The sequence below is a fragment of the Sinocyclocheilus anshuiensis genome, unplaced genomic scaffold (genome assembly GCF_001515605.1).
Source record: "Sinocyclocheilus anshuiensis isolate Anshui unplaced genomic scaffold, SAMN03320099.WGS_v1.1 scaffold329, whole genome shotgun sequence".
Classification (NCBI taxonomy): domain Eukaryota; kingdom Metazoa; phylum Chordata; class Actinopteri; order Cypriniformes; family Cyprinidae; genus Sinocyclocheilus; species Sinocyclocheilus anshuiensis.
In genome coordinates this window covers 1,565,001-1,590,875 of record NW_015540881.1, presented here as the reverse complement: position 1 = coordinate 1,590,875, position 25,875 = coordinate 1,565,001, and the positions used below count along the sequence as shown (strand labels likewise).

Sequence of the window (25,875 nt, the reverse complement as noted above, 5' to 3'; positions counted from 1 at the left end):
AGCCATTTGAGGTCCAAAATTATGTTCAAAGTCTGACTAATCCTGATTCCTGACTAAGCCTTCCTTGGAAACCTGGATGATACTTCAGTGTGTCAGAGAGCACTACCTAAACATCAAATTCAATGAGGATGGTGAGTCATATAAAAAAAATACAAGGGTTTACGCAAGTGATGCTCTATCACGCAACAAAAAATTGGTGCTGCAACTCCCTCTGACACAAGCATCCATTGACAAATGAGAAATACAGAGCAAAATAAAACTATTTTAACTAAAAACATACAGTTGTTGAGAAAAAAATAACAGCAAATTAATAACCCAGGTAACCCAATCTACACACTACTGTAATCAGATATCTAGCACGACATAACTTCCACAAATTAACTTGAATTAAGTTACTTATTGTAATATTTCAGGTAATGTTGATCTGAATATTTGTACGGAATTAATTTTGCACTCCTGTCAACTAAAATTACACTACTGGTAAAATGTTTGGAGTCAGCATCTGCATTTACAATCTGCAATTTATTTGATCAAAAATGCAGTAAAAACCGTAATTAGGTGAAATATTATTACAATTTGAAATAAGTGTTTCCCATTTTATTATATTTTAAAATGTAATTTATTCCTGTGAAGTTTCAGCATCATTACTCCAGTATTCAGTGTCACATGATCCTGTAGAAATCATTCTAATATGCTGATATGCTGCTCAAGAAACATTTCTTATCATTATCAATGTTGAAAACAGTTGTGCTGCTTAATATTCTTATGATACCGTGATACATTTTTTTCAGGGTTCCTTGATAAATCTTAGTGACCCAAACTTTCAAACATTAGTGTAGATGCCATTTTAGTCTTACTGTAATACTGATGAATAATTAATGAATATGATATTATTAAACAAAAGACTACATTTAAAACATATTTTCACTTAAAAACACTAAAACTATATGACTTAAAAAAAATAATAAAAAACTATCACGGTGTTAAAATGACTCGTCTTTTTTTCAGACTCTCAAAGAGATCTCATGCAATCCTTGACCTTCCTAAAGGATCTAAAAGCTCAGGTCACAAGAAGGCACTTCCAGGTTCTTCTTTCTTGTGTTCTGATCCACATCACACCAAACTACCCCAAGTCGCACAGCTAAAACCTCACATTCTTTCCTGATGAAATCTAGTTTCCATGTAGGGTTTGGTTTTGGACTCCTGTGCTCTAATATTTGGTTATGATACTGGAATGATCTGCAAGGAACATTTTTAAGTTACATTGTGCTGAAACTGCAAAGATCTAAAGAGGCTCTGGTATGCAGACCTGATGTGCTCACACTCTTTCTCTTCTTCTCACTCACTCGCTCAGCTCTGAGAGGGTGTGGCTGAGGAATGGGCATCAGAGCTTTAATCTTCTGCCAAAGCCTGTAAGGCACATCTGGAATGAGCCGGGCAAATCGTCTCGGGCCGTGCCTCTCTGGCCACAGTCACCGGGCCTTGTCCAAATGAACCCTCTCACCCCACACTGCTCTCCTCGCTTGAGCTTGGGCCAGCAGACAGGAGGAATTCTCTCAATTCGCCCGCCCTTTGTCTTTCTCAGGGAATCTGCTCTTCTCCATGAGCCACTGGACGTCCCACAGACCTTTTTTTGTTGGAAACTGAAGTTATCACATATAAGTGTCAAGTTTGTCAGTGTTTAAGAAAATCAGATCTGAGAGCACATTCTACAGATAACAAACCTGACCTTGTGCATCTTTTAGGCCAGGTGACATCACTCTCTCTCTTAATTTCTAGAATTGAATTATGAGAAACACCTCATAAAAATGTCCAATTATTATATTAGGCATCATGAAATAAAAAAGTTACATGAAATGTAAAATATTTTTACAGCAAGTTTTTTTTTTTAATTTATAAATATACTGTTATTCATTATTAATTCATGTTTATTTATTATAAATGAAACAATGTTATACTTTTATTATTTTAATTCATACTTTAAATGAACATTATTTATACTTAAATTTCACTTAAAATGTTAAAAATGTAAAATTAATTAACATTATTCAAATTAAATTTAAATTTGCTGTAAAAAATATTGCTTATTTTAAATCCATGGAAGCACTTACATTAACTAATGTTAGCATAGAACTTTATTGTAAAATGTTATTGAATTGTGTATGCATTCCAGGTCTCTAGGATCTGGTGGAGCTCTGGTGGTCACTTAAACCATCCAGCAACGAAAACCTGCACATTCTGACAAATACATGCATTCATCTTCACTGTCTGGACAACAAAGCATCCTCTTTTCACAGCTCCTACTGAGCTTTTGAGAGTAATTTCTCACCTCAAGAGCTTTCAATGTCTTTAAATGCACTTTTTAAACCATTCAAAACATGTCCGACTGGACTGACTGTCGTCTCTGTGTAGGTGTAGCTTAAAGGTTAAAGTCAAGGGCTGATAACTAAAAGGTTGCTGGTTCGATCCCCTACAAGAAGTGATTATCATTTAACAGAACATAAACCTGACAATAAGATCGTTAGGCTATCGTTAGCCTATATGTATAACAGTTAGCCTAGTTGTAATCTGATTTTCTAATCTGACTGGACAAGAGACTTTCTATTGATATTTCCACCTGCGCGTGTTCTAGACAGGCTGTCAGTCAGTGCAGTTACAGTGTTGCGCCACAAGGTGGTGGAAAGGGACTGTCATTCAACTATTCATTAATTATTTCAAAGAGACGTAATGAAACGCTGTTGAAATCATTTTAACTTTGAGCGCCACTTTAGAAGGCTCAGCTGACCAGCTATGCGTCGATGCTAAGACAGAGATTTCGCTTTCCTTGGACATGACAACCTATTTTCACAAATATATATGACTCGGCCTGGAGGACAGACGCAAGTAAATCGCAAGCGCTCAGTCGATCTCGCTCTCATTCACTGTCTGTTTAGGCTTGTTAAGTACAAATCTACGGAGCCTCTGTATAAATCAGCATGGTACACAGTATGTTATCATTACTAACTTGTTTAATATTCAGTCCACATGCATGAAGTGTAAAACAAGAAGGGCATAACCTTACGAAAAAAGAAAACACGCAAAAATCACGGTTGCTGCGGTTCTTGCATTCCTCTGCGGTTTGCTCGTCAATAGCGCGGTATTGCGATATTGCGGTTATCGCGACAGCCCTATTCATGAGTTCAACTTGTCATCGCTCAGTACTTTTCTATGTGCAGTTATAGTAACACACTTACAATGAAAGTTAACTGAACAATGCAATAAATATAAACTTTGTAGTTAAAAAATACACACATGTTTTTTTATTATAATGATATATATATAGATGTTTAATTATTATTTGAATATCAATACATTTAATATTTTAAATATTCATATTTAATAATATTAAAAAAAATAAATTTAAAAGAAAATAATTAAATATAAATGATTTAATAATCAGAGGCAATATTGAACTCTTCTTCTGGGTTCCTTCAGAAAGTTATACTTCATCAACACATGCTATTGCACATCACCTGAGTGTCTTCTCCAGCTGACCTATTATCTAACACTAGACCTGTCTCTCAGGCGACGAGGCTCCCAAACATAAATAGAAGACCAGCTGCTTCATGCACATAGATAAATAAACCCTAAAGGAGGGACTGTAACACACGTTCACCTCTGTAAAACCTCTGCAGGAGACAGGACAGCTGCCTTCAGGGTTACAGTTCAGATTCTGTATTTTATCTGTCCGTCACTCTCCAATTTGTTTCAGCACAGCGCAATTATAAATAAGCACATGGACTGCTGACGTGGAAGATGATTAATCAGTTATGAAATGACTGCAGTTAGTGGAGTAAGCGGGATTAGCGATTGCTCAGGTGGGATGCGAGTCTTTAGATGTGCTGAGACTGAAATGTAGCAGGGATGTGTATTTTGCAAATTTCTTCTCCTCAAGTACTTGACAGACTCTGTAAATCAACCAAGCACATTGCCGTTACACCTAAGTACTTGAGTCCATTCCTACTCGGTAGAGCCTGTGGCATGAAATGTCTGCCTCTCTGTCTCGGTGCTTTGTAGGAGTACAGAAAGCTGAGAAAGTCACTCACTTCATGCCACAATAGCCATTCATGGGGCTTTTCTAAAGATAGCTAATGACCTTCAGTCAATGTAGATACAGTCCGATGGCAAGGACAAGAACACTTTTGTCCTCTTTCGGTCGGAGAACGCAACACGTCTTCCTTGTTCATTTTTCTTTTTCTTTTTCTGGCCAATATTGACTCCCTTGGGTTCCTGACAAATTCATTGGGATGTGTATTTTGCAAATTTCTTCTCCTCAAGTACTTGACAGACTCTGTAAATCAACCAAGCACATTGCCGTTACACCTAAGTACTTGAGTCCATTCCTACTCGGTAGAGCCTGTGGCATGAAATGTCTGCCTCTCTGTCTCGGTGCTTTGTAGGAGTACAGAAAGCTGAGAAAGTCACTCACTTCATGCCACAATAGCCATTCATGGGGCTTTTCTAAAGATAGCTAATGACCTTCAGTCGATGTAGATACAGTCCGATGGCAAGGACAAGAACGCTTCTGTCCTCTTTCGGTCGGAGAATACAACATGTTGTATTCCTTGCTCATTTTTGTTTTTCTTTTTCTGGTCAATATTGACTCCCATGGGCTCCTGACAAATTCATTCAGCATGTTTAATTTCGATATGCTTTCCGAGGCATAAATGAAATCTTTTTGGTGTGTGTTGTGCAGAAAATCAGATTCAGTGCTTGCTGACTGCAATGCTTTTGCCGTGCATCATTGCTAAATTACGGCGTGCAGATGAGAATAATGTGCTCTCAGCAAAAGCTGTAATTACACCAGAGAAGCCGTTCTCCATGGCTCCTCAGAGCAGAAACAATAAAACACACCAAATTACACAAACATACTCACAGTACAGACACAGATACTGGGGCTTTTTGTGTAATTTCATCAAGCTGGAGTAAAGAGGACTTGCAGGCTTATTCAACTGTGAAATCATAATTCAACTGCATATCAAACTGCCAAGAAAACACTGCGACATCAATACATGCTAGTGATTTTATGTTCATATTTATTGAGATGCATTACATCCACAATTTATTTTGACTGTCATTATAAATGTCTACAGTTGTCCCATGTTCAACATTCATAAGATACTCTCAGGTTATATATTTGGTGCGCTATCTATTAAAATATATATGAAAATGTCACAACATGTTTACTTTTAATACACATTTTATTAACAAATTCATTAGTGAATGCAGTTTCACATAAAAACAATGTTTTTCTTTGTGAAAAAACATCAAAACATGAGAATTTTCTACACCTATGAAACAAATTTCCTTTTCTGATGATGTCACCTAGGCCCCACAGCCTATTGGATAATGTTAACCAATAGCAAAATAGCTAACAAGGCATTGTTTTAGCAACTAATCTTCATCCTAGTACCAGTCAATCTGGTCCAATTTGATAAAACCAAGCACCAACCTACTTTTTTTCTCACTGAATATCCTGTTCAACTAGGAAATGATACATTAAAGAAGTAAAAATGGGCTGCGAAAGCCATTTCATGTTTTCATGACTTGACGGGAAAAAAATGCTCATAAACACCAAAACAGTTAGTGCCTTATCAGCAGATACTGAAGAGAGAAGAAAAACAAATGAAAATGGTTCATGTCTGTCCAAAAGCATTAGAGATGAAAGTAGCTGGCTGATCAGGCCAGGACCTTGGGTAAATGACAAACAGGAAGTGCTCACAGATGGCTGGATTGCCCCTTCAAATGGAACCAGTGTGCCTAGTTAACCTCAAAACTTGCTTTACCTGCCCTTCATAAACACCACATCTCTACGCTAGGCTAGTCAAAACACAACTGTGCTCTTTCTCGGCCAGGAAATGCTGGAGATAACGCCTTCACACACTATCTGCGATTTATATTTATATCTCACCGACTTCCGGTGTGAGAACGCAGACGCGCTTGTGCAGCCGCTTCACGCTGGTACCTGTTTGTTTGTTTATTTGCTGATACGTTTTTGGATATGTTTCTGCTGGGATTCGACAGATCTGGATTACTTGGATTATTTTCTGGACTACTTTCTTCACTCAATAAGATTTGGATGACTGACCTGGCCTTTTTCGTGATCCTGTCACACTGATCGGCTGCGAGCCCTCTCCATTCCTTTCCATATCCTCCTCGACATCTGATACAGTGAGTCTCCACTCTCTTTATCATTTTGTGGTGTCAATCCTCGGTATGGTCGGGTAGCCTTCCCTTCTGTGGATTGTGTGGATAGTGGATTCGATACGGTTCTGGCTAACGTAGTTAAACCGATAAGTTGTTGTGTGGGCCCCATTGGCTTTTGGTCATGTCGACGCGTAACCATTTGCAGGTTTTGTTCTTTGGTCTTTTTGTGCTGTTTTTGGCTGACGTTAATAAAGTGACTTCTTCCGAGATGGCTTTGCAATTTTCTTCTGCTCAACTTAGAACTTTAAAAGGATATCTCCACTTGGCTCCGGACACTTATAAATGGTGTGAACAACTTGGAATTTTACGCCGACCCCGCTACATACACCGTTCACAGAAGAAACTTCGGACTTATCACTGCTCGTCTTCAATTAGTATTCCGGTTATCTGTACCAACACCCGTGCTTTTAGGAAAACACAACAGGAAAATTGTGTAATCAACTTTGGAAATCTAAGACCATTACGCTTTGATCATGTCCTTGGAAACTGCAATATTGCATCTTCAGATATGCGATGTGCGCTATTGAACACTCGCTCTTTAACTGATAAAGCATCTGTGCTAAATGACATTATCATTGACGCAAACCTGGACATGCTACTTTTGACGGAAACCTGGCAGGTGCCCAATGACTTTTTTAATTTAAACCTCTTAACACCACCTGGGTACATCTATTTCTCTCAACCTCGTCTCCATCGTAGAGGTGGAGGGTTGGCTGTAGTTTGTCGTGAGAGTATCAAAATATCTAAGATTGAGTTCCATGAAGTTGCATCTTTTGAATATCTTGTATTGAAAATGACTAGCAAAACATCAATGGCTGTAATCTTAATTTATCGACCTCCAAAATTTCATTCAGATTTTTTCTCGGAGATTAGTGAGTTACTTACTCTTGTCTGTGCTAGTTATTCATCTGTAATTTTTCTTGGTGATTTTAATATACATGAAAACACTGTACAATGCAATGAATTGATGTCTGTTCTGGACTGTTTCAGTCTAACTCAACATGTAACTTTTGCTACTCACTCCAGGGGTCATATATTGGATCTTATATGTACATCTGGCTTATATAATATTCTTGTTAGTGGAACTGATTTTGCTTTTTCAGATCACAAACTACTAAACTTCAGTTTTAGTTTTCCAATTTTTACATCGCCTGTGAAAAAAATGCTCACTTATCGTAAAATCAGTTCTGTGGATCCATCTGCTTTTTCTGATTCAATAAGGGTTTCTACCTTGTCAGATTGTTTATTATCCAACTGTCCATCAGAAATATGCACCATCTATAATAATACCATTTCCCAAATACTTGAGAAACATGCTCCTGTTAAAACTAGACTGGTTCCATCTGCACATGTTTCACCTTGGTTCACTCCGGAACTTCGAGCAATGAAAGCTATGGGACGTCGCTTGGAAAGACTGTACAGAAAAACAGGACTCACTGTGCACTCATTGGCTTTGAAAGAACATTTGCTCAATTACCGTACTGCCCTCAATGCTGCAAGATCCTCATATGTCTCTTCTACTATCAAGAATTCCATGTGCAGGCCCAAATCTCTGTTTGCTATGGTCAACAAACTCACTAACCCTCCACAACATGTTATTTCTGGCTCTGAGGTGCTTGTGAATAACTTTTCTCATTACTTTTCAGACAAATTGAAGTCTATCACTGAATCCATTTCCAAAGACACCCCTCATACAACTGACTCAAATGTTCACTTGATGTTAACTGACTCGGCTCACACAACATACTCTCTTTCTGCTTTTACTCTCACTACTTCTGCTGCCATAAGTGATCTAATTGTGAAGTCAAATTCTACATCCTGCCAGATTGATCCTTCACCTACTGTTTTGATTAAGATGTGTGTTCCTGAGTTTGAACCTTTCATAACACATATGATTAACTATAGTATAGCATCCCATTCCTCGTTTTCGGCTGTCCACTGTAGGTGGTAGGTCATTTAGTGTTAATGCTCCGAAATTATGGAATTCGCTACCCCTTACACTTCGTAATATACCATCTTTGTCTACATTCAAGACTCAGCTAAAAACGTATCTTTTTAATATGTATTTTGGATAATGTGGCCTTATGTGTTTTGTATTGTGTATATGGGTGTTTGTTTAGTTTGTTTAGCACTATGTAAAGTGACCTTGAGCTATGGAAAGGCACTATATAAATAAAACTTCTTCTTCTTCTTCTTCTTCTACCTTGACCTCACAACAAAACAAAAAAAAAGGGGCGCACACACAGAAACACAAAACAGACAACGAGCAACAGGCTGAACTCAAACAGCAGGACCGCCCTCAGTTTGCAAAAGTGTGGGAAAGCAGCACGAAGTGGCCTTACTGCCGAGAACGGACTGTGGCAGAGGGTTGTTAAGCGGTCCCCTGGAAAAAGAAAAAGGTCACCCTGTTTAAACAAGACAAAGATTACAGTTCAACCTCTTCCACTCTAATTAGCAGCGATAGGAGCGGGCTGGAACTCCAGTAAACATAGTGCTCAGAGCACTGTAATGACCTGCCACTCAGCCAAAAAGCTTAAAGACACTAGCGTTTGCAATGCCGACAATGGATCCTGGCAGGCGAAGGGTTAAGATTTGAGTTGGTCAAAAAGTTGAGGCTTAAGATGCTAAAAATAAAGCACAACATTCATCTAAGTGTGTCAAAAATAGAGGTGAGTGGGATCTCCATGTGAGAAGACAGGAAAAAGTGCTGTTTTTGCAATGAAAGATAAGGGAGGTGGAAAGCGACCAATAAGAGCAGAGAATCCTTAATTATAAAATTCTTAACCAACAGCCTCCTCTTTCTTTCCACTTTTCCACTAGCCTACTTCAATGATTCCAGAGACCTACTGCTTTGGAGCAACATGAGGTGAGTAAATGATGACAGAATGATCATTTTTGGGTGAACTATCCCTTTAAATTAAACCTTTCGACTCCAAATGCGATCTTGGCCCAAGCATTTTCAAAAAGTTTTCTCTGTGCATTCTGTGTTGCCAGCGGTCCACGGCTAAACAGCGGCTACTTTATATAAAATCCTAAATCTAGGCTTCTGCTCTGAGGTTTGCATAATGACAAAGAAGCCTCTCTGTAAAAAGCAGCTACTTCAGAGCCTATGCTTCAGTCGACACTTCTAATTAAACCCAGTGACCTTTTCTGTAAACACATGCGTTTGAAATGCCCCTCTCCTCCGTGCACCACACCTTGTTCTCGTTGTTTCGCCGGGTTGCTTTTCCTTGCTGTTTTCAACGCCGCGATGCCATAAGCCGAGCCTTTTCACTAAGCGTCGGATGTGCTTGTGTGCTTCTGTCCAACACAATGGCACGACCTGAAAGGCTTGACCTAAGTACTTCCTTGTTGTTTTTAACCTTACACAGGGAGAGGTTAAAGCCAAGTACAGCCATTGATTACAGCATTGATGCTTTCTTATAGGAGGAACTGGTTTGACAAAAATGCAGCAACAAGGACACTTGGCATGACTCAATCTGACTGAGATTACAATGGATGAAAGTTCATGCATTGATGCCACAAGAAAGAGCTATTGGGAATCACAGGTGAGGACCTAAAGCTGACGAACACACAAAAGGCACATTGTGGCAGCAAGCAGGGCCAGTGCTGTTGCCTGTGGTCTGTTGTTCTATTCTTGTGTCAACACATGTTGCTGCCAAGCCCTACAGAGCCTTGTTTCTGACCCTTATCACAACAGCGTGCCCTTCACAGCCCATCCAGCCGGCTCTCCACCAATCTATGCCTCCACAACCTGAAGATCACTTTTGAGCAGGGAAATCGGTGTTATGCTACCTTAAGTATGTGTTTTCTTACATGACTGTGATTTTGCCTGTTTAACTGTCTAAACATCCGCCTTGCCAGTGTCTAAACTTAATCATTAGTGATTCTCTTGATTGTATAGGACGATTGTATAAAACCAATAATCACACTTGCCACATTGTGTCAGCATGTCTGAATCTTAAACTCTACAAAAAGAAAGTGACAGTTGATGAGACACTTACAAGAAAATTTGCACACTCTTAATACAGAAAAAACTGTAATATTGTGAAATTATATATAATAACATCTATACATACATACATAGATACATCAAAATATGTGTTTTCTATTTGAATTCATTTTCAAATGTACTGTTTTCAGCAGCTATGACCCCAGTCTTCAGTCACATGATCCTTTAGAAATCATACTAATATGCTGATTTGCTGCTCAGGAAAAAAACTCGGTCCCACTTAATATTAGGTGGCCTTAACTATTATGTACTTACATTTATATTAATCATTTGATACAATGCACGTATTGTGTACATACATGTTTTTCATTATATTTTTAAAAATACCTGCACGTAATTACATCTGTAATTAATTTCTATAATTACAAATGTTGACCCATCCCTTACACCTTAACCCACCCTTAAACCTACACATAACCTCACCTGTATCCCACCTCAATAGCAGCTAAAGTGTTTTGCAATACAAAATAAACACAATAAGTACATTGAACTTATTTTTTTTTGATGTAAGTATATAATAGTTAAGGCCAACTAATATAAAGTGGGACCAAATTCTCATTATTATTGATGTTGAACAGTTGTTGCTTAATATTGTTGTAAAAGCTGTGACATTTTCAATGTTTTTCAGAATTCTTTGATGAATAGAAATGTAAAACAACAGCATTTATTTGAAATGTAACATTTCAAATCTTTTTACTGTCACTTTTGATCATTTTAATGCATCCTTGCTAGATAAAAGTATTACTTAAAACCTCAAACTTTTAAACAGTAGTATATATAATAACAAGACAAAAAAGTTTTGATAACACTGCACTAGATAACACTGTGACCAGCTACCATACCATTCATGTCTCCTGTATTGAGAAGAAATTTTACCGCAAATTTCCTTCTTGGATTTTTAGAAGGCAACACATAAGAACATTGAGCAAATTCTCAAACTAATCCTCTCCTCTGAGAGCTGTCCTTATCTGCGCAGCTGTTCAGAGAACCCAACCGCAGCCTGTGCAAACAATCCATCTTGTCCATCGTTAATTAGCTACAAAGACATTGAATGTTAAAGGAGAGGGGTAATGAGACAAAGAGGCTTTGTAATCTGCCATTGTACACTCTGCCTTTTATATCCTCAGAAGCATGCCAGTCGTGGCCCTGCACCCGGCCTCTCATCGGTTTACACCAGCTCCAAATCCAATAACACACCAATCATGGTTTCGATTAGCTAGAAAAACACCACGCAAACAGGAACAGAGGGAACAACAGCACCATCCCACACTTCGCAAATCATATACGCAAACTCCAGAAACAAGCTCCTGAGATGGCAGGATTGAGGAACCTGTTGCAGGTTAAACTGCATGAGACAGGAAGCACAACATACCTTGAATGCATTGCAGGGATCCATCCTCTGCTCTGATGGTGAAGGTCTCTCCAGGGTTGACTTGCACGAGGATCACCTGCGAAAACACTGGGAATCAGACAGATGCAATGCCAGAGCTTTGTCCATAACCACAATCCAAGACAGGAAAAAAAGTTGCAAAGCCTTAAAATGCACTAATCCATAACTTTAAAATGAGCCGTGGAACATTAGCGAACTATAGTGACCACAACTGCCAAGAAAGCAAATATGATGCAACCAGATGTTGTGAAACCAGATGTGAAACCCCCTCGAAACGGTCCACTCGCCATGCCCTCTTCTGCTCCAGGCTGCTTACCATCATGTTCTCAGCGCACAGGTTGTTGAGAGAGCAAACGTGCCTGTAGATGTGAAAAAGTTGGCCCGCCATGTCGCATGAGCCCTATGTTTCTTTACAGCCCTGATGGTCGTGTGTCAGGCGGACCTCCCATCTCCCCGCTCCAGCCCTGGAGATCTGGGCACCTACTTCCTGCTTCCACACACACACTGTCTGCTGCTGCTGCAGTTGCTATGGGAACGGCGGCATGCACTGAAGAGTCAAGCCGGCTTTCCAGAGGAAAACCTTGTGTTCTACCCTCCCTCCTCGTCCAGGCACACACCTAATGCAGATAAAGGACTCACCCCACATAGACGCGTAACACTGGCAGAATGCAAATGCACACTTCCACATCCTTACGCAAGCATTGCACCTTTGCATACCAGGCTGACATCGAATGCAACAATTAATCAAGAATGCTGGGGATTGACAACTTGGTCAGGTTGTGCGATCTGTTTTTCTTTTCAGTGATGCAGGGAAGCGTAGACCTGGCTGAATCCAAAGCACTTAACCTTCACTATCTGCTACAGATGCCCTTTTCCTTATCTCTCAAGGGTCTGATTCTTTTTCCGCCCTGGCCGGAGGAAACACGGCCGGGGCACTGTATCTGCAGCACCTGGAGAAGAGATCACAACAGACTGATCTGCTCTGATAGCGCAGATCTACAGAGAGATGTGCAAGGGAAATGTGAAGTTCCACCAGGAATTAGTGAGCAAGAGCCTATGTCAGTTGAATTTAAGGTAACGGCTGACTTGCAGCCACAAAGCTAGTCAACCTTTCACTTTTAACTCTCAAAGAACTTGTGAACTCTTCCTTCAGCACAGAATGAACCCATAGAAAAATGGTCTTGAACTTCAAATGACCTTTTATTTGTGTTACCCTTTTTAAAATTTGAAGAGTGTATTTTGTGCACCAAATGGAACAGGAAGTACAAGACTGTCTTTTAACAGGTTTCCTGAACAACTGCATTGGTCAGATAGTCCCAGCCCAAACTCATGCAATTGGTTGAGTCAGCATGTTTATATTAAAGGGGTCATATGATGTTGCTAAAAAGAACATTATTTGCATTTGTTGCAGCAACAGTGGGGACATAATTATGGATTATTATGACTTATACTGTCTTTTTACGCGGTGCATCGCGCCGCGTAAACATAAAACCATGTCTGCATTTGTGATCGGAGAAACAATGTAGTTTCGCTTTCACAACGAAACACAGTATCACACACGGCGGCCTAGAGTGAGCAGAGGCCGGGGGCTAGCATGAGGAACGGCCGGAGGGTGGATTCAACGAAGGAGGCTTGCGGCAACCACATGTGGCGACCAGTCTTTGCAACTTTACAGATCTTCTTTATGCATCAAGAGCTTGTAACACTCCAAAGAGAAAGGAAAAATTGAAATTGCATCGTATGACCCCTTTAAATCATTCTCAATATGCAAAACTGAAGAACTAGGTTTAATATTGTAATTTTACAGCCAAAAGTCCCTGAAATATTGTTTTACATATTTTGCTGTATCTTTTCTCTAGGAAATTCCTAGAAAAAATTTAAAAAGCATTAAATTAACAAATTATTCCATTGATGGCCAAAACATTTAACACTAAAAAATAAAACCCCTGCATATAGTTTTGTAAAAAATGTTAATTCTTCATTTGTTTCAAAGCTTCCAAAAAAAATATTGTGCAATGACCATATAAAAAGCTAATTACTTAACGTGGCAATTAGCTTTTATATGGTCTTTCTACATACTTTTTCCATGATTGGAAGGGGATAATCTTTTTAGAGGTCCTTAGCAACAAATTAAAAATTCCTGCTCTAAGAATATGTAGCATTCAAGGTATACATCATCAATTCATGCACCGCCCAGAGTAACGCTCACCTGTTGCGATCCATCCCCATTAACATTAATCATGTGCGGCATCATGGCCACCTCCCCATTCAATAGTGGTGGCGGCAGGTCCAGCGGAATCTGGTCTGTCATCATCATTGTGACGTACATTCATGGAGAACTTTCCTGGACTGCCTTTCTGTTAGGAGACAGAAAGAAAAAGAAATATATGGTGATCAAACAGTAAAAGAATGCTGCAAAATAATGTCATATGATCTTGCAAATGCAACCTCTTTGGGCGTCCTGGTTTTGTTCTGTGAGTAAGGTAGACGTGTACATCTATCTGAGATGATTTCACAATCTTTGGTTGCTTTGTGACGTCTGAGTGACTGAGCTAAAGCGTAAATGGATGGAAGATGCAGAGTTGCATCGCGGTGACTCAACAGGCAACTGAAGCCAACCGTAGAGCACAGCAGTGTCATTGTGAGCTGGACAGCCCGAGGGAAGATCTCTTAAATAAGAAGAGTGTGTAACTGATGCAAAAGTGGACTCCCACCCCCCAGAGTTTGAGTTTTGAAACATGTAGGGCGCTCGAGTGATTTCACCACAAACAATGCTGGTAATGATCTGTCAGTTTAGTGCTGCGTGACTGTGGTCTAATGGAGGAGAGAGGAAAGAGTTTGGGGAATGAAAAGGTGACGGAGTCATCAATGAAGGGTGAAGTGAAGGAAAAGACACACAATTTCTTCATTTTGGATACAAGGCTATCCATTTGTAACAAACACACACGAAAACAGTACCACCACTGTAAGAGAAGCATAACATGTGGCAGAGCCCGCAGGACCAGAATGCAGAGAGAGAGAGGGGGGAAAAAAACCATGGGAGAAAAAAATAACATTTCTGACTTCATCAGACCCTTGCATATGATTCACCAGAAGGTATACCAAAAAAAAAGCGCTATGCATCATAAGGACTGAAAATGGAAACAAAAGTTGTGGATAGTTCACCCAAAAAATTAAGATAGAATTTTATCATATTCTCAGCCTTTAAGACTTACTTTCTTTTCTTGAGCACAGAAGATGATCTAATTAATTTTTTTGGTCCACACAATAAAAGTCAATGGGGTCCAATGTTGTTTTGGACTGCACTGACTTTTACTGTATGAACAAAAAAATATCATCATCTGTGTTCCATACAAGAAAGAAAGTCATACAGGTTTTACATAAAGTAATGCATACTTTTATTCAGCAAGGAGGTATTGGCAGTGAGGATTTTTGTAACATTACAAAAGATTTTTATTTCAAATAAATGCTGTTATTTTGGGCTTTCTATTCATCAAAGAATCCAGAAAAAAATAGATCACAGTTTACAAAAAAAATTAAAAGGGTTCTATTATGCCCTTTTACAAAGTTTTACTTTAGTTTTTGGGGTGTATTAGAATACAAAGTGGAGGTTTTCATACTTGATTGTTCCAAAAACACATTATGTTTCTCATATTCTACATGATTGCAGCACCTCTCTTCCCAGTCGGTCTCAAACACACCGTTTAGTCCCTGTTTTGATGAAACCCCTCTTTCTGAAATACGAAATGTGTTCTGATTGGTTAGCTGGCCCAGTGGATTGTGATTGGGGAACCGCTTGGAGCTTGTTCCAGAAATGTCACGCAACGTGGCGACAACACGCTACTTCTTCTTCACCTTCTCTAGCACAGCGATTATTTAAACGAGCGCCATTGTGACATCACCATATCCGGAAGTAGCGCAATCATTTCTGAAGGATCATGTGACACTGAAGACTGGAGTAATGGCTGCTGAAATGTCAGCTTTGCCATGACAGGAAGAAATTACATTTTTAAATATATTAAACTAAAAAACAGTTATTTTAAACTGCAATAATGTTCAACAGCATTACACATTTTTCTGTATTTTAGATAAAACAAATGCAGCCTTGGTGAGAAACCCCCTTTCTCACAGTAGTAGTGTCTATTTATATTAAAAATTAAAGCATGGGAAAATGACTCCAAAGCCCTAACAATCCCTAGCCTCAGCAAAAACCAATAAAATTGTCCTTTGGAAAACAGAGCATATCATGTCCCATTTTACCCTACATTCTGTTCTTTCCATTGATGTTAAATGGTTAGTTTTGTGTGATTTGCATAAGCAGAGACATAAATCTGCACGTTATTTGGCAGCAGTTGGTTCACTTCAAAAGAGAGGTGCAAACCCAGCTAAAGACACTATAAATGTTTGTGGACATCAGGACAGCAAAAATCTGATTCCTTCTCTGTGCAATAATGTGGGCCATCCACTCTCCCATTGTATCACCATTCCTCTCTCCATTCTGTTTGACTTTCCATCCATCCTTCATTACCTTTTGCCCACTTCTCATGCTCAATGTTTATGCAGTGCATCAGGTGAGATTGACATGGCAAAACAAGAGTAAACAGATTAACCAGATAGTGACCTCCTTTAGGCCCAGTCACGATCAGAGCTTTCCCTGATGATGCCGTCTCAGACAAACATCTCTAACTGCAGTGATGAGAACAGAATGTGACTCTGGACTGGAAATGCAGGACGATCAGCCTGGAATAAAACATCTTTTATCTGGTATTCTTGCATGGTGAGGACTACCAGTACTGACCAGCAGAAACCCAGTCGGATCTTGTCAAATCTTGTCTTTACTACACAATGCTTGGAAGACGCTGATTGGCTGATGACACTACAAGAGCATGTATGTAGTCCAGAATCCCTCACTAGTGACTGAGTTGTAACAAATGCAACAGATAAGGGAAAAAAAATAAACTGTATACACACACACACACACACACTACTGTTCAAAAGTATGGGGTCAATACATTTATTTTTATAAAGAAATTATTTTATTCAACAAAAATGCATTAAATTAATTGAATGTGACAGTAAAGATACAAAAGATTTTAATTATAAATAAATGCTGTACTAAAGTACTTATTAAATAATCCTGAAAGAAAATGTGTTCACACAAATAATAAGGAAGAAACTGATTGAAGACTATTATTTTCAAATAATAAGAAATGTTTCTTGGGCACTAAATCAGAAATATAAATAAAAATGTATATAAATGCAAATATATATTTAATTAAAAAAGATAAACTCTGTTTAATATATGAATAAAGATTATGTAATAATACAATATATTATACTTTAACCAGCCAAAACCTGACCCGTCAGTTGAGGTCATAAAACACACAGAAAGTGACAATAAGAAAGAAAAAAGATGGTAAGATTGGAGACAGCACGTTAGAATAGATGGATAGGAAAGTTGGCTTCTGAATGTGTCAGAACTATAAACAGACAGAATCACTGTGAAACACACCATCGTACATGAAATAGACGAAGAAAGAGAGACAGACAGACAGTCCAACAGACGGCCACACACAGAGACAAAACCCTTCAGCTAACCAGAAATAATTAATGACCTTTTAAGAGCCGCCAAGCCGCAGTCCCAGAGAGCTGAGGGGAAGACTCTGAGAGAGAGATGGATGGAAAACAAAAGAAAGAGATAGCAAAAAGAGAGAGAAATAGGTTTAAATGACTAAATGAAGGCCAACAGAGTTAATTCAGTCAGCTGTCGGCTGTGAAGAGTGGTCCTGATGCAGTCGTGGTTTCAGGCGACAGGTTAAAGTGCTGGGCGGTTAGGCTGAGATTAGTTCAGTTGAGGGGCCCATGCTGAGCTGCTTTGATGCCAGGATCCCTCCTGCTTCAGCAGCTAATGGGGCCTATGCTAAGCCTCGGCCTCTCACCCACCAAAAGCTATAATTAGGATTTCCATTGAAACTGAAGCCTGCATTTATTTTAGGATTTGTACAACTTACAGTGGAAACTTACAATGAGATGGATATGGGTTGTGATAGCTTAATAGCTGTGTTTACAGAAATGCTGGCCTAATATGTCACATACTTTGTAGCCTTTTTATCTCTTTGTTTGAAATATCGTATTGTTCTCCAGCTGATGTGTCCATGGATTTCCATTGTGAAGGCTGTTCTGCCAGTAAAATCCTTGAGGTTTCCTCTTCTTCAAAATAATTTCTGATTAATAAGGTGTCTATTCCAAAAGATGATAAAATGTTAAATTGAAAAATTCCTTCAAGGATAGGCCGCAACAATTGGCCGCTTGTTCGCCGAGGCTGAGGGAAGTGGTGGGATGAGAGACAGCCTTGTGTGAAGGGGCCAGGCTTGCTGCTGGAAGCGAAAACTGAGGACTGCCTCTTGAATCTAACAGAGGATGTAAAAGACGATAATTCACTGAGGTGTCACCTCATCTGCTAGCCGGGGCCAAAGAGGCCCAGCTGAGCTATAAACCCAGAACCCTGAGTCTGTGAAACCTTTCCATTCAGCAACTGACATCTGACCTTTACCTTAGCACTGCTCTTCACATACCTAGAGGCCATTGTACATCCCCGAGAACCGTTGTACATCCAAAAATAAAATAAAACAAAACAAAATAAAAAGCAGTGTGACAAAAAGACTAGAATCAGAGTGACAAATACAATAAATGACTAGAACTACAGTGACAAAAATAAAATATAACAATGAAATAAAAAATTATCCATCTACCACTACTACTGTATGTATGTATGCATACAGTCTCTAGAGCAGAACAAACAGACACAAGAGTCTCATGATTGGATGTATCATGTTCATTTCTTCATTTTCACAGTAATTTCTGTAAAATGTTTGCAGCACTCTTGTGCAGTCTGCCAGACTGCCACACAGGCTTGCATGCAATGACACACACAACTCGCACAGCTCATGCGTTGAGCTGACGGCACAGCGCCACAAGGAAAGCAAACTGTTATTTTAGGAGACTGGTGGGCCCCATTATCCTTTCACTTGTCCTTTTCTCCTTCTACTGCTCCTCCTCCACCTTCCCTTTCTCTGAAGTATTTTTCACAAAAAACAAAAATACCCTTAAATAAATTAATAAAACCAGCTGGTCAAAACCTGAGTAGTACTAACAAACCCTAATGAACTTGAGAAACAAGGGTTGATTGAATCCATAAGCATGTAGGTTTAATCTGCTTCCTCCGCAGCTTTCACAACACATAGTTCTCTAACTGGCATTTAGATTAAAGGTAGATGAAAACAGGCTGAGTATGCCTTGGGAGATCATAGCATGAGATTTGAGCATACCTTTCATGCTTATAATGTCGGGTTACTCAAATTAACCCCCTTGTATCTTGCAGGGATCAACATTAGCAGAGATAATGTAAGGAAAATGAGACAACTCACAAAAAAAGACGACATAAGAAAGAAGGTTCCACTTTTTCAGTTAAAAGAGCCAAGCGTCTGTCTGTTTTATTTAGCCTAGAAGACACATGTGCATTTGCTGGGTGAGCCTGAAATATAGATAATTTATAAGGATGAAGATCTATATCAGCACCATGTTGGTTATATCAGATGTTACAGTGAATTATTTTTAATTAGAGAATCTTTAAAAATAAGTAGTGTACATAATATGTTAATATCTGTGATTTATTTGCCACAAAACTCTTAAAAATAAAGGTGCTTAAAAGGTTCTTCACAGCGATGCCATAGAAGAACCATTTTTGGTTCCACAAAGAACCATTCAGTCAAAGGTTCGTTAAAGAACCATCTCTTTCTTACCTTTTTATAACCTGAAGAACCTTCTTTCGCAAAAAAAGAACCTTTTGTGAAACAGAAGGTTCTTCAGATGTTAAAGGTTCTTTATGGAACCATTTAGACAAAAAAGGTTATTCTATGGCATCATGAAGCACCTTTATTTTTAAGAGTGAACATGAAAACTAACAGCTTAGCAGTTTCAATCAGTAAATTTGTGATATGCCAGGTGATAGATTCTATTGTGGATTTGAAATAGGTAACAGAAATATAATCTTGACAGCTTTTGAAATTTTAATCTAGCTCAATTCAAGTAGATACTAGCTGTACTTGCCTAATACCTAGATAGCTGCCTGTTGCCAACGTGGCTCCCGAGTGAACTGACTTTGACATTGAAGTCACAATGAAATGAAAGTAGCAACAAATCTTTTCTTCCATATTGTGATGTAAATCTGAGTGTAACAGATTATCCAAGTAGAAAAATGTACAGCAGTGACTGACTTTTTACGAATTGTTTATTGAATATTGAGATGTGGATGCTGGACGTAAAAATGGAAGCAGATGAATGTGAGTTTCCATGGGCTGAGCTCACATGGGGACTAATTGATTGGAAAAGACCTGCATACATGACTAGAAAGTTTGCCATTTTGCTATTTAACTTCATAATGTTTACAAATTAAGCATTTCTTATTATGAACGATTCATCGAAGTGCATATGTATGTAGAAAACAGATTGTGTGGAGTTTCATTTTATGCAAACTTTAAAGTGTGTGTGGATTTGTGGCTGTGAGAAGGTTTGTGCTTTGAGGGAGGAGAGGAATCTTCTAGCCGAGGGCAACTTGAAATGTTGGTGGTCCACAACTCCGTTCCCACCAGCATCAAAAGCGGGATATAAATGTTTTATTTTTTTCCTTGTTTGGAATGCTACACTGCTCATTTCTTCCTCCTCAAAAATTCAAAAAGAGTCCTCAGTAAGGTGTGTGTAACAGCTTAGCGCTGTAGCTAAGGCCTTCACTGGACTGTTGTGTTGTGTTTTGCCGTGTCTACCTATGGCTTTCCTTCCCTGTGGTGCAAAGACTAGTTCTCCAGATTTTGTGCTGAACTGCACAGGTCTTGGGAAATACAAAAGAAAAGGCGTTTCTGAATGAAGGCACAAGGGATTTTTGAATGACGTGCCGTGCTTTGTCTAACCGGAGATGAATATCACTGTCTCCCATTGAAAACAAAACACACTGAGCCACTTCCTGTTCTACAGCCTGCTCGTTGCAATATTTAACACTGTGCAGGACAATAAGGGAAGTACAGTACAGGCATTCATACATATGCACTCACACACTCCCCTTAGCCAATTTACATGGTGGGTGATTTGCCATAGCGCCTCAGTCCAGATCTTGCACGGCATAAACAATTTTTTTTTTTTTAATTGGTCATGCACACCCGACTTTCCGGTTTCCTGTCAGCCTGGCGGAAAGGGCCAGCTGTGGGTCATGATTGCACAACCACACTAACACAACTCATCTGGAGCCTAATAAAATAGTTAGATGCTTTCATGAACAACTCACAAACTTACTTCATGTACCATGCTTTTTGCCAAGACGATGCATCCAAATGTTATCCCGGGACAATAACAACTCACTAACACCCTCATCACATGACATGAAATGTGGGCTAGCCACATCCACAACATTCCTCTCCCACAGCACGACACGAGCACAGACATCAAGACAAATGGTGAAAGTTCCAGATGGCATCAATGGAACGCAATGTTCTGCAGCTATGCTGCGGTTTGGAGCTTCAGGAACACGCCACAGGTGACAAAGACGTCCTCTGCAACTTTCGAGGGGCAAGGTTTTATGCAACACAGCTGTCTGTCTGTGGCCTTAGTAAGGCTGTAACAAAGCAAAAGATTTGTGGGCTGCAAGACTGAGCAAATATGGCAGCTCCCACTTTTATTTATGCATAAATATCACACAGACTAATTAAATCCTGGGCAGTCTGGGCAGCGAGGCATGAAGTACAGCCAGTCTCTGTCTGCCTGTCTCTCCCACTCTTGTCCAGCACCTCCTGTCACATGCCAGCCAGTTTCCGCAGTCTAGATGGACACAAAAAAAGGAACAAAAGAGAGAACAAACGGGAACGGGTCAGACAGACAGCACGCCACAAACTGTTCTCGCCTTGTCCAGCACAATGACACTGACCCTTTGGAAACTCAGACGCTGCGTCTAAGTTCCTGTATTTTCATAGTCTGTAGTGGTGAATTTGAGGAGGAACTTGCTTCTCGATACTTGAGGAAAAGAATTCAATAGGTATGCAGGTGTGATTGATACATTCTTGTGACCCCTGTGTTCCGCATCTCCTTTTGCACAAGTATGGCTTTGCATTCAAATGGTAGTTCAAGCATTCTTTTTGGGAAAAAAACTTCCATCATCCCACTTTTCTCAGAAAAACAGACTCTCTGTTGTGAACCACATGACTTCTCCATTGCCAGGAGTTGGCTGACAGACTCCCCCAAAATTATAGCTATTGACAGAGAGGCACGAGAACTCTTTGAAGTGCATTGATGCTTTTGAAAGTCCTTCCCATCCAACGGTGGCAGTCCTTTAACCTTGCAATGGTCTTGTACAAATACACAGAGCAGTAGCACAGGGGCTCCACAGGAATAGGATCTCTTTCCAAAATACTGTTCTTTTTAGCAGCATCATATGACCCCTTTAATGCTCTACTCTTCAGTATAGGGACTAGTCTGTGCAACAAGTTATGCCACCTGTAGAAGTTCTCAGATGACTCAGTTGTGGTGACTGTTAGGTAAGGATGGGCTGAAGGTAGAGTAAATGGGATTGATTTGTAGAAAATCACCACCAAATCAACATGGCAACAAAGATCAAGGAAGTGGTGATATAACAAGATCCTGCCTGGCCATACCACAAATTTAGTCATCAAATGTGAACCACAAATTAGGTCATCAAATTCTTTGATGTTTCGTTGCAGATAAACCTGAAAACTGTGAGAGTAAAGTGGAATATACAGGTGTGATCAATAGCCATGTTTCAACTCAAGTTGCCACTATGGATCTTTCATGAAGTGTAATAAATTACAACAGGCTCTGACAAAATTCATTGACATCTCATTCACTTACTAATAGGCATTTGAAATAAACCGCAGTGAATTTCCTGAAGAAACTGGTCAGTGAAAGCGGTGTGCTGCACTGGGACTCTGGGCCGGCTGCAACAAACCCCTCAAGCTATGAAGACCCTTAGTTTTAATTTTAAGTGAATTATCACTAAGAGTTTTCTTAACTAAAAGAGTTTTTGGCAACCAACTGCTGGGATTCAGGGATGCTAGCAGGCTGAAAACGCTCATCAAAAAGCATGTTCTGTCATTGGGTCTGACCGAGATTCTCTCGAGGGTGTGGGTGAGATGAGGAAATAATGAACAATGTCTGTCATCCCCTCATGCTCTGCATGCTTGTTGAAAAGCACATTCAGCAACACAGGATGATTCAACCATGCTGTAATAGGCAGAGCTACAGATGGTCATTCTGTTCACAGGTAGGAGAACTTAAGACTCCTCTGCCTAAAACTGCCTTTGTACATTTGACATACTAGCATATGGGAAAAATACATATTCAGTGCACTGTATATTCCGTTTCAGTGCATTAGCCATTTTTCTTTTAAAAAGATTTACATTTTTTCACCTTTAATGTCATTCAAAACCTGAATAACTTTCTACAGAAGAACACAAGTGAAGATATATTGAGGAATGTTTAACCATTTTTTTCCCACAATGAAAGTCAGTGGAGTCCAAAACAACAATAGATGCCACTGACTTTAATTGTATAGACAAACAAAACATTTTTTTCCCACAATGAAAGTCAGTGGAGTCCAAAACAACAATCGATGCCACTGACTTTAATTGTATAGACAAAAAAAAAAGAGTAAATAAAGAGTTTAAGTTTTCAAAGAGTAAATCTGTCATTTTTTTGTATAGCAAAGGATATAATTATTCACTTGGTTACCTGCTGAATCCTGCTGATTGAAATGCATTTATCTTGAAATATGACTTCTCAATTATACATCAAAAAAGTGGGGGGGAAAATGCAACTTTAAGTGGGGTACAATATTTTGATTTATCTATCAAACCAAAAACTAGCAAATCAAAACTATTCTGTGTTAACTAAAAGATCCACAATCCTAGTATAACGATAAGTATAATACACATATATAACTTCCACAATCCAACTTTTATAGTTCATGTGGAGAAAACAGAACAATCTTAATTACGGAATCTTATTCGACACTTAGGAGTGTTAAAAAAGCTCTTGTGATGGTTGTGATGGTGGTTTGTGGTGGCTGCAGCCAGTACAGACTCAGATTAGGGCAAATCTTAACACGCAGAGCAGAAACGTGAGAGGGCCGTAGGCACGGAAACTTGGGTTGTTTTGTTAATTTCAGCGCTATGGTAAACAGAGACAAAATGGCCTCTTATTTACACTATTGTGTCTCTATTCTTCTGTTAAACTGCCCGCAAGATAAGACCCAAACCCAGCTTACAAGAAAACCAGAGCATCTCAACAACACACCACAAAGAGGTCTGACTAGATGGAGAACCCGACACCGTACACCATCAACCAATAACCCAACAGTGTGCATCCAAAGGAGGAGGAGAGGAAAATGAGGACAGATAGAAACAAGGGGGAAAAAAATAAAATGAGCCACGGGGAGACATGAGCTCTACCTGTAGGTATGCGCCCAGCTGGCTGCAGATAGGAGCGTTTGCCAGGGCTGTCTGATATCTGCTTATTAGTTCTGTTTAATCACAGACTGCACAAAGCCACGTCAGACCCGCAGCCTCAGAGAACGCCAATTACACTTTCAGACACACACACAGGCAATTAATAAGATCCTCAGTAGCTGTCTGGCTCCTGCAGGCAGAAGCAACCGTAGGGAGAGAAGACAGAAGGTAGAACTGAGAGGAACGCTGATGTTGCAAAGCGACAGGAAAGATGGAAGACAGTGACAAAGCTTCACATTTACCAAAAAAGTACCATGGTAATACTGCTGTTTTATTGAATCTGCACCAGCTAGAAGTGGGAATAAGCTGGGACCTGCCAATACAACTGCAATACTGTGTTTGTGTGAATTGTTCTATTAAATATGTTAGCAATCTATTTTACACAAAATTATAAATGTATTTAATTGAACAGTACACACATAGTATTGCAGTTGTATTGGAAGGGATATATATATATATATGTGTGCCTTGCGAAAGTATTCATTAAATTTAATTTATTCATTTATTAAACATTTCATGTTGCAGCCTTACGTTAAACTGCTTTCAATTACTTTTTTTCCCACATCAATCTACACTCCATACACCATAATGACAAAGCAAAAACAGAACTGTCACAACTTTGTAAATTTATTAAAAATAAAAAAACTGAAATAAGTACATAAGTATTCATACCCTTATCTCATTACTTAGCTGAAGCACCTTAACAGCCTCAAGTCTTTTTGGATATGACGCGACAAGCTTTGCACCTCAGCATTTGGCAATTATCTGCCATTCTTCACCTCACCTGTTCACCTCTCAAGCTATGTCAAGTTGGATGGGGGCAGACGCACATTTTCAGGTTTCTCCAGAAATGTTTGATTGGGTTCAAGCTCAGGCTCTGGCTGGGCCACTCAAGGACATTCACAGAGTTGTCTATAAGCCACTCTTGCTGTGTACTTAGGTTCAATGTCCTGTTGGAAGGTAAACCTTCTGCCCAGTCTGAGGTTCTGAATGCTCTTGACTAGGTTTTCATTAAGGCTATCTCAATATTTTGGTGCATTGTGCTTTTCTTCTACTCTGACAAGTCCCTCAGTCCCTGCCGCTGAAAAACAGCCCCACAGCATGAGGCTGCTACCAGCACACTTTACTTTTGGGAAGGTACTCTGCAGGTGATGAGCAGTGCCTGGTGTCCTTCAAACATTATGCTTGGAATTGAGGTTCATCAGACCAGAGTATCTTGTTTCTCAGCATCTAAGTGTCCTTTAGGTGCTTTTTTGTAAATTCCAAGTGGGTTTTCGTGTGTCTTCACTGAGGAGAAGATTGAGTCTGGCCACACCGCCATAAAGCCCAGATCGGTGGAGTGTTGCAGTGATGTTTGTCCTTCTGTAGGTTTCTCCCATCTGCATATATGATCATGGAGCTCAACTAGCAGCCCTCTACGAACACCTTGGCAATTGAATCGCCATTGGCTAGTACATTTTTTTGTTTACTCGCCAGACTGATAGATATATATAATGTTTGTAAAATGGCAGTTTTTTAAATATCTTAAAGTACACCTTTAACATCAGTCAGTCAAGCATTATAATATGATAATCAAGTATTATTTAATGATAGAACTTTAGTAATTAGAATTAAGAAATTGGTAACCATGAATGAATGCATATTTGTCATTTTAACTGAAC

General features: G+C 39.4%; 1 protein-coding gene across 1 annotated transcript in view; it reads right to left on the bottom strand.

Moving 5' to 3' along the window:
- The window catches only part of LOC107688494 (fibronectin type III domain-containing protein 3B-like), a 144,202-nt gene that overhangs the window by 97,622 nt on the left and 20,705 nt on the right, over window positions 1-25,875 (bottom strand). The window contains exons 2-3 of the mRNA XM_016486174.1: window positions 13,858-14,005; window positions 11,631-11,706 (exon numbers count right to left, since the gene is read on the bottom strand). Coding sequence (XP_016341660.1) covers window positions 11,631-11,706; window positions 13,858-13,977 — 196 coding nt within the window. The 5' untranslated portion in view covers window positions 13,978-14,005. The remainder of the gene's footprint in view (window positions 1-11,630; window positions 11,707-13,857; window positions 14,006-25,875) is intronic.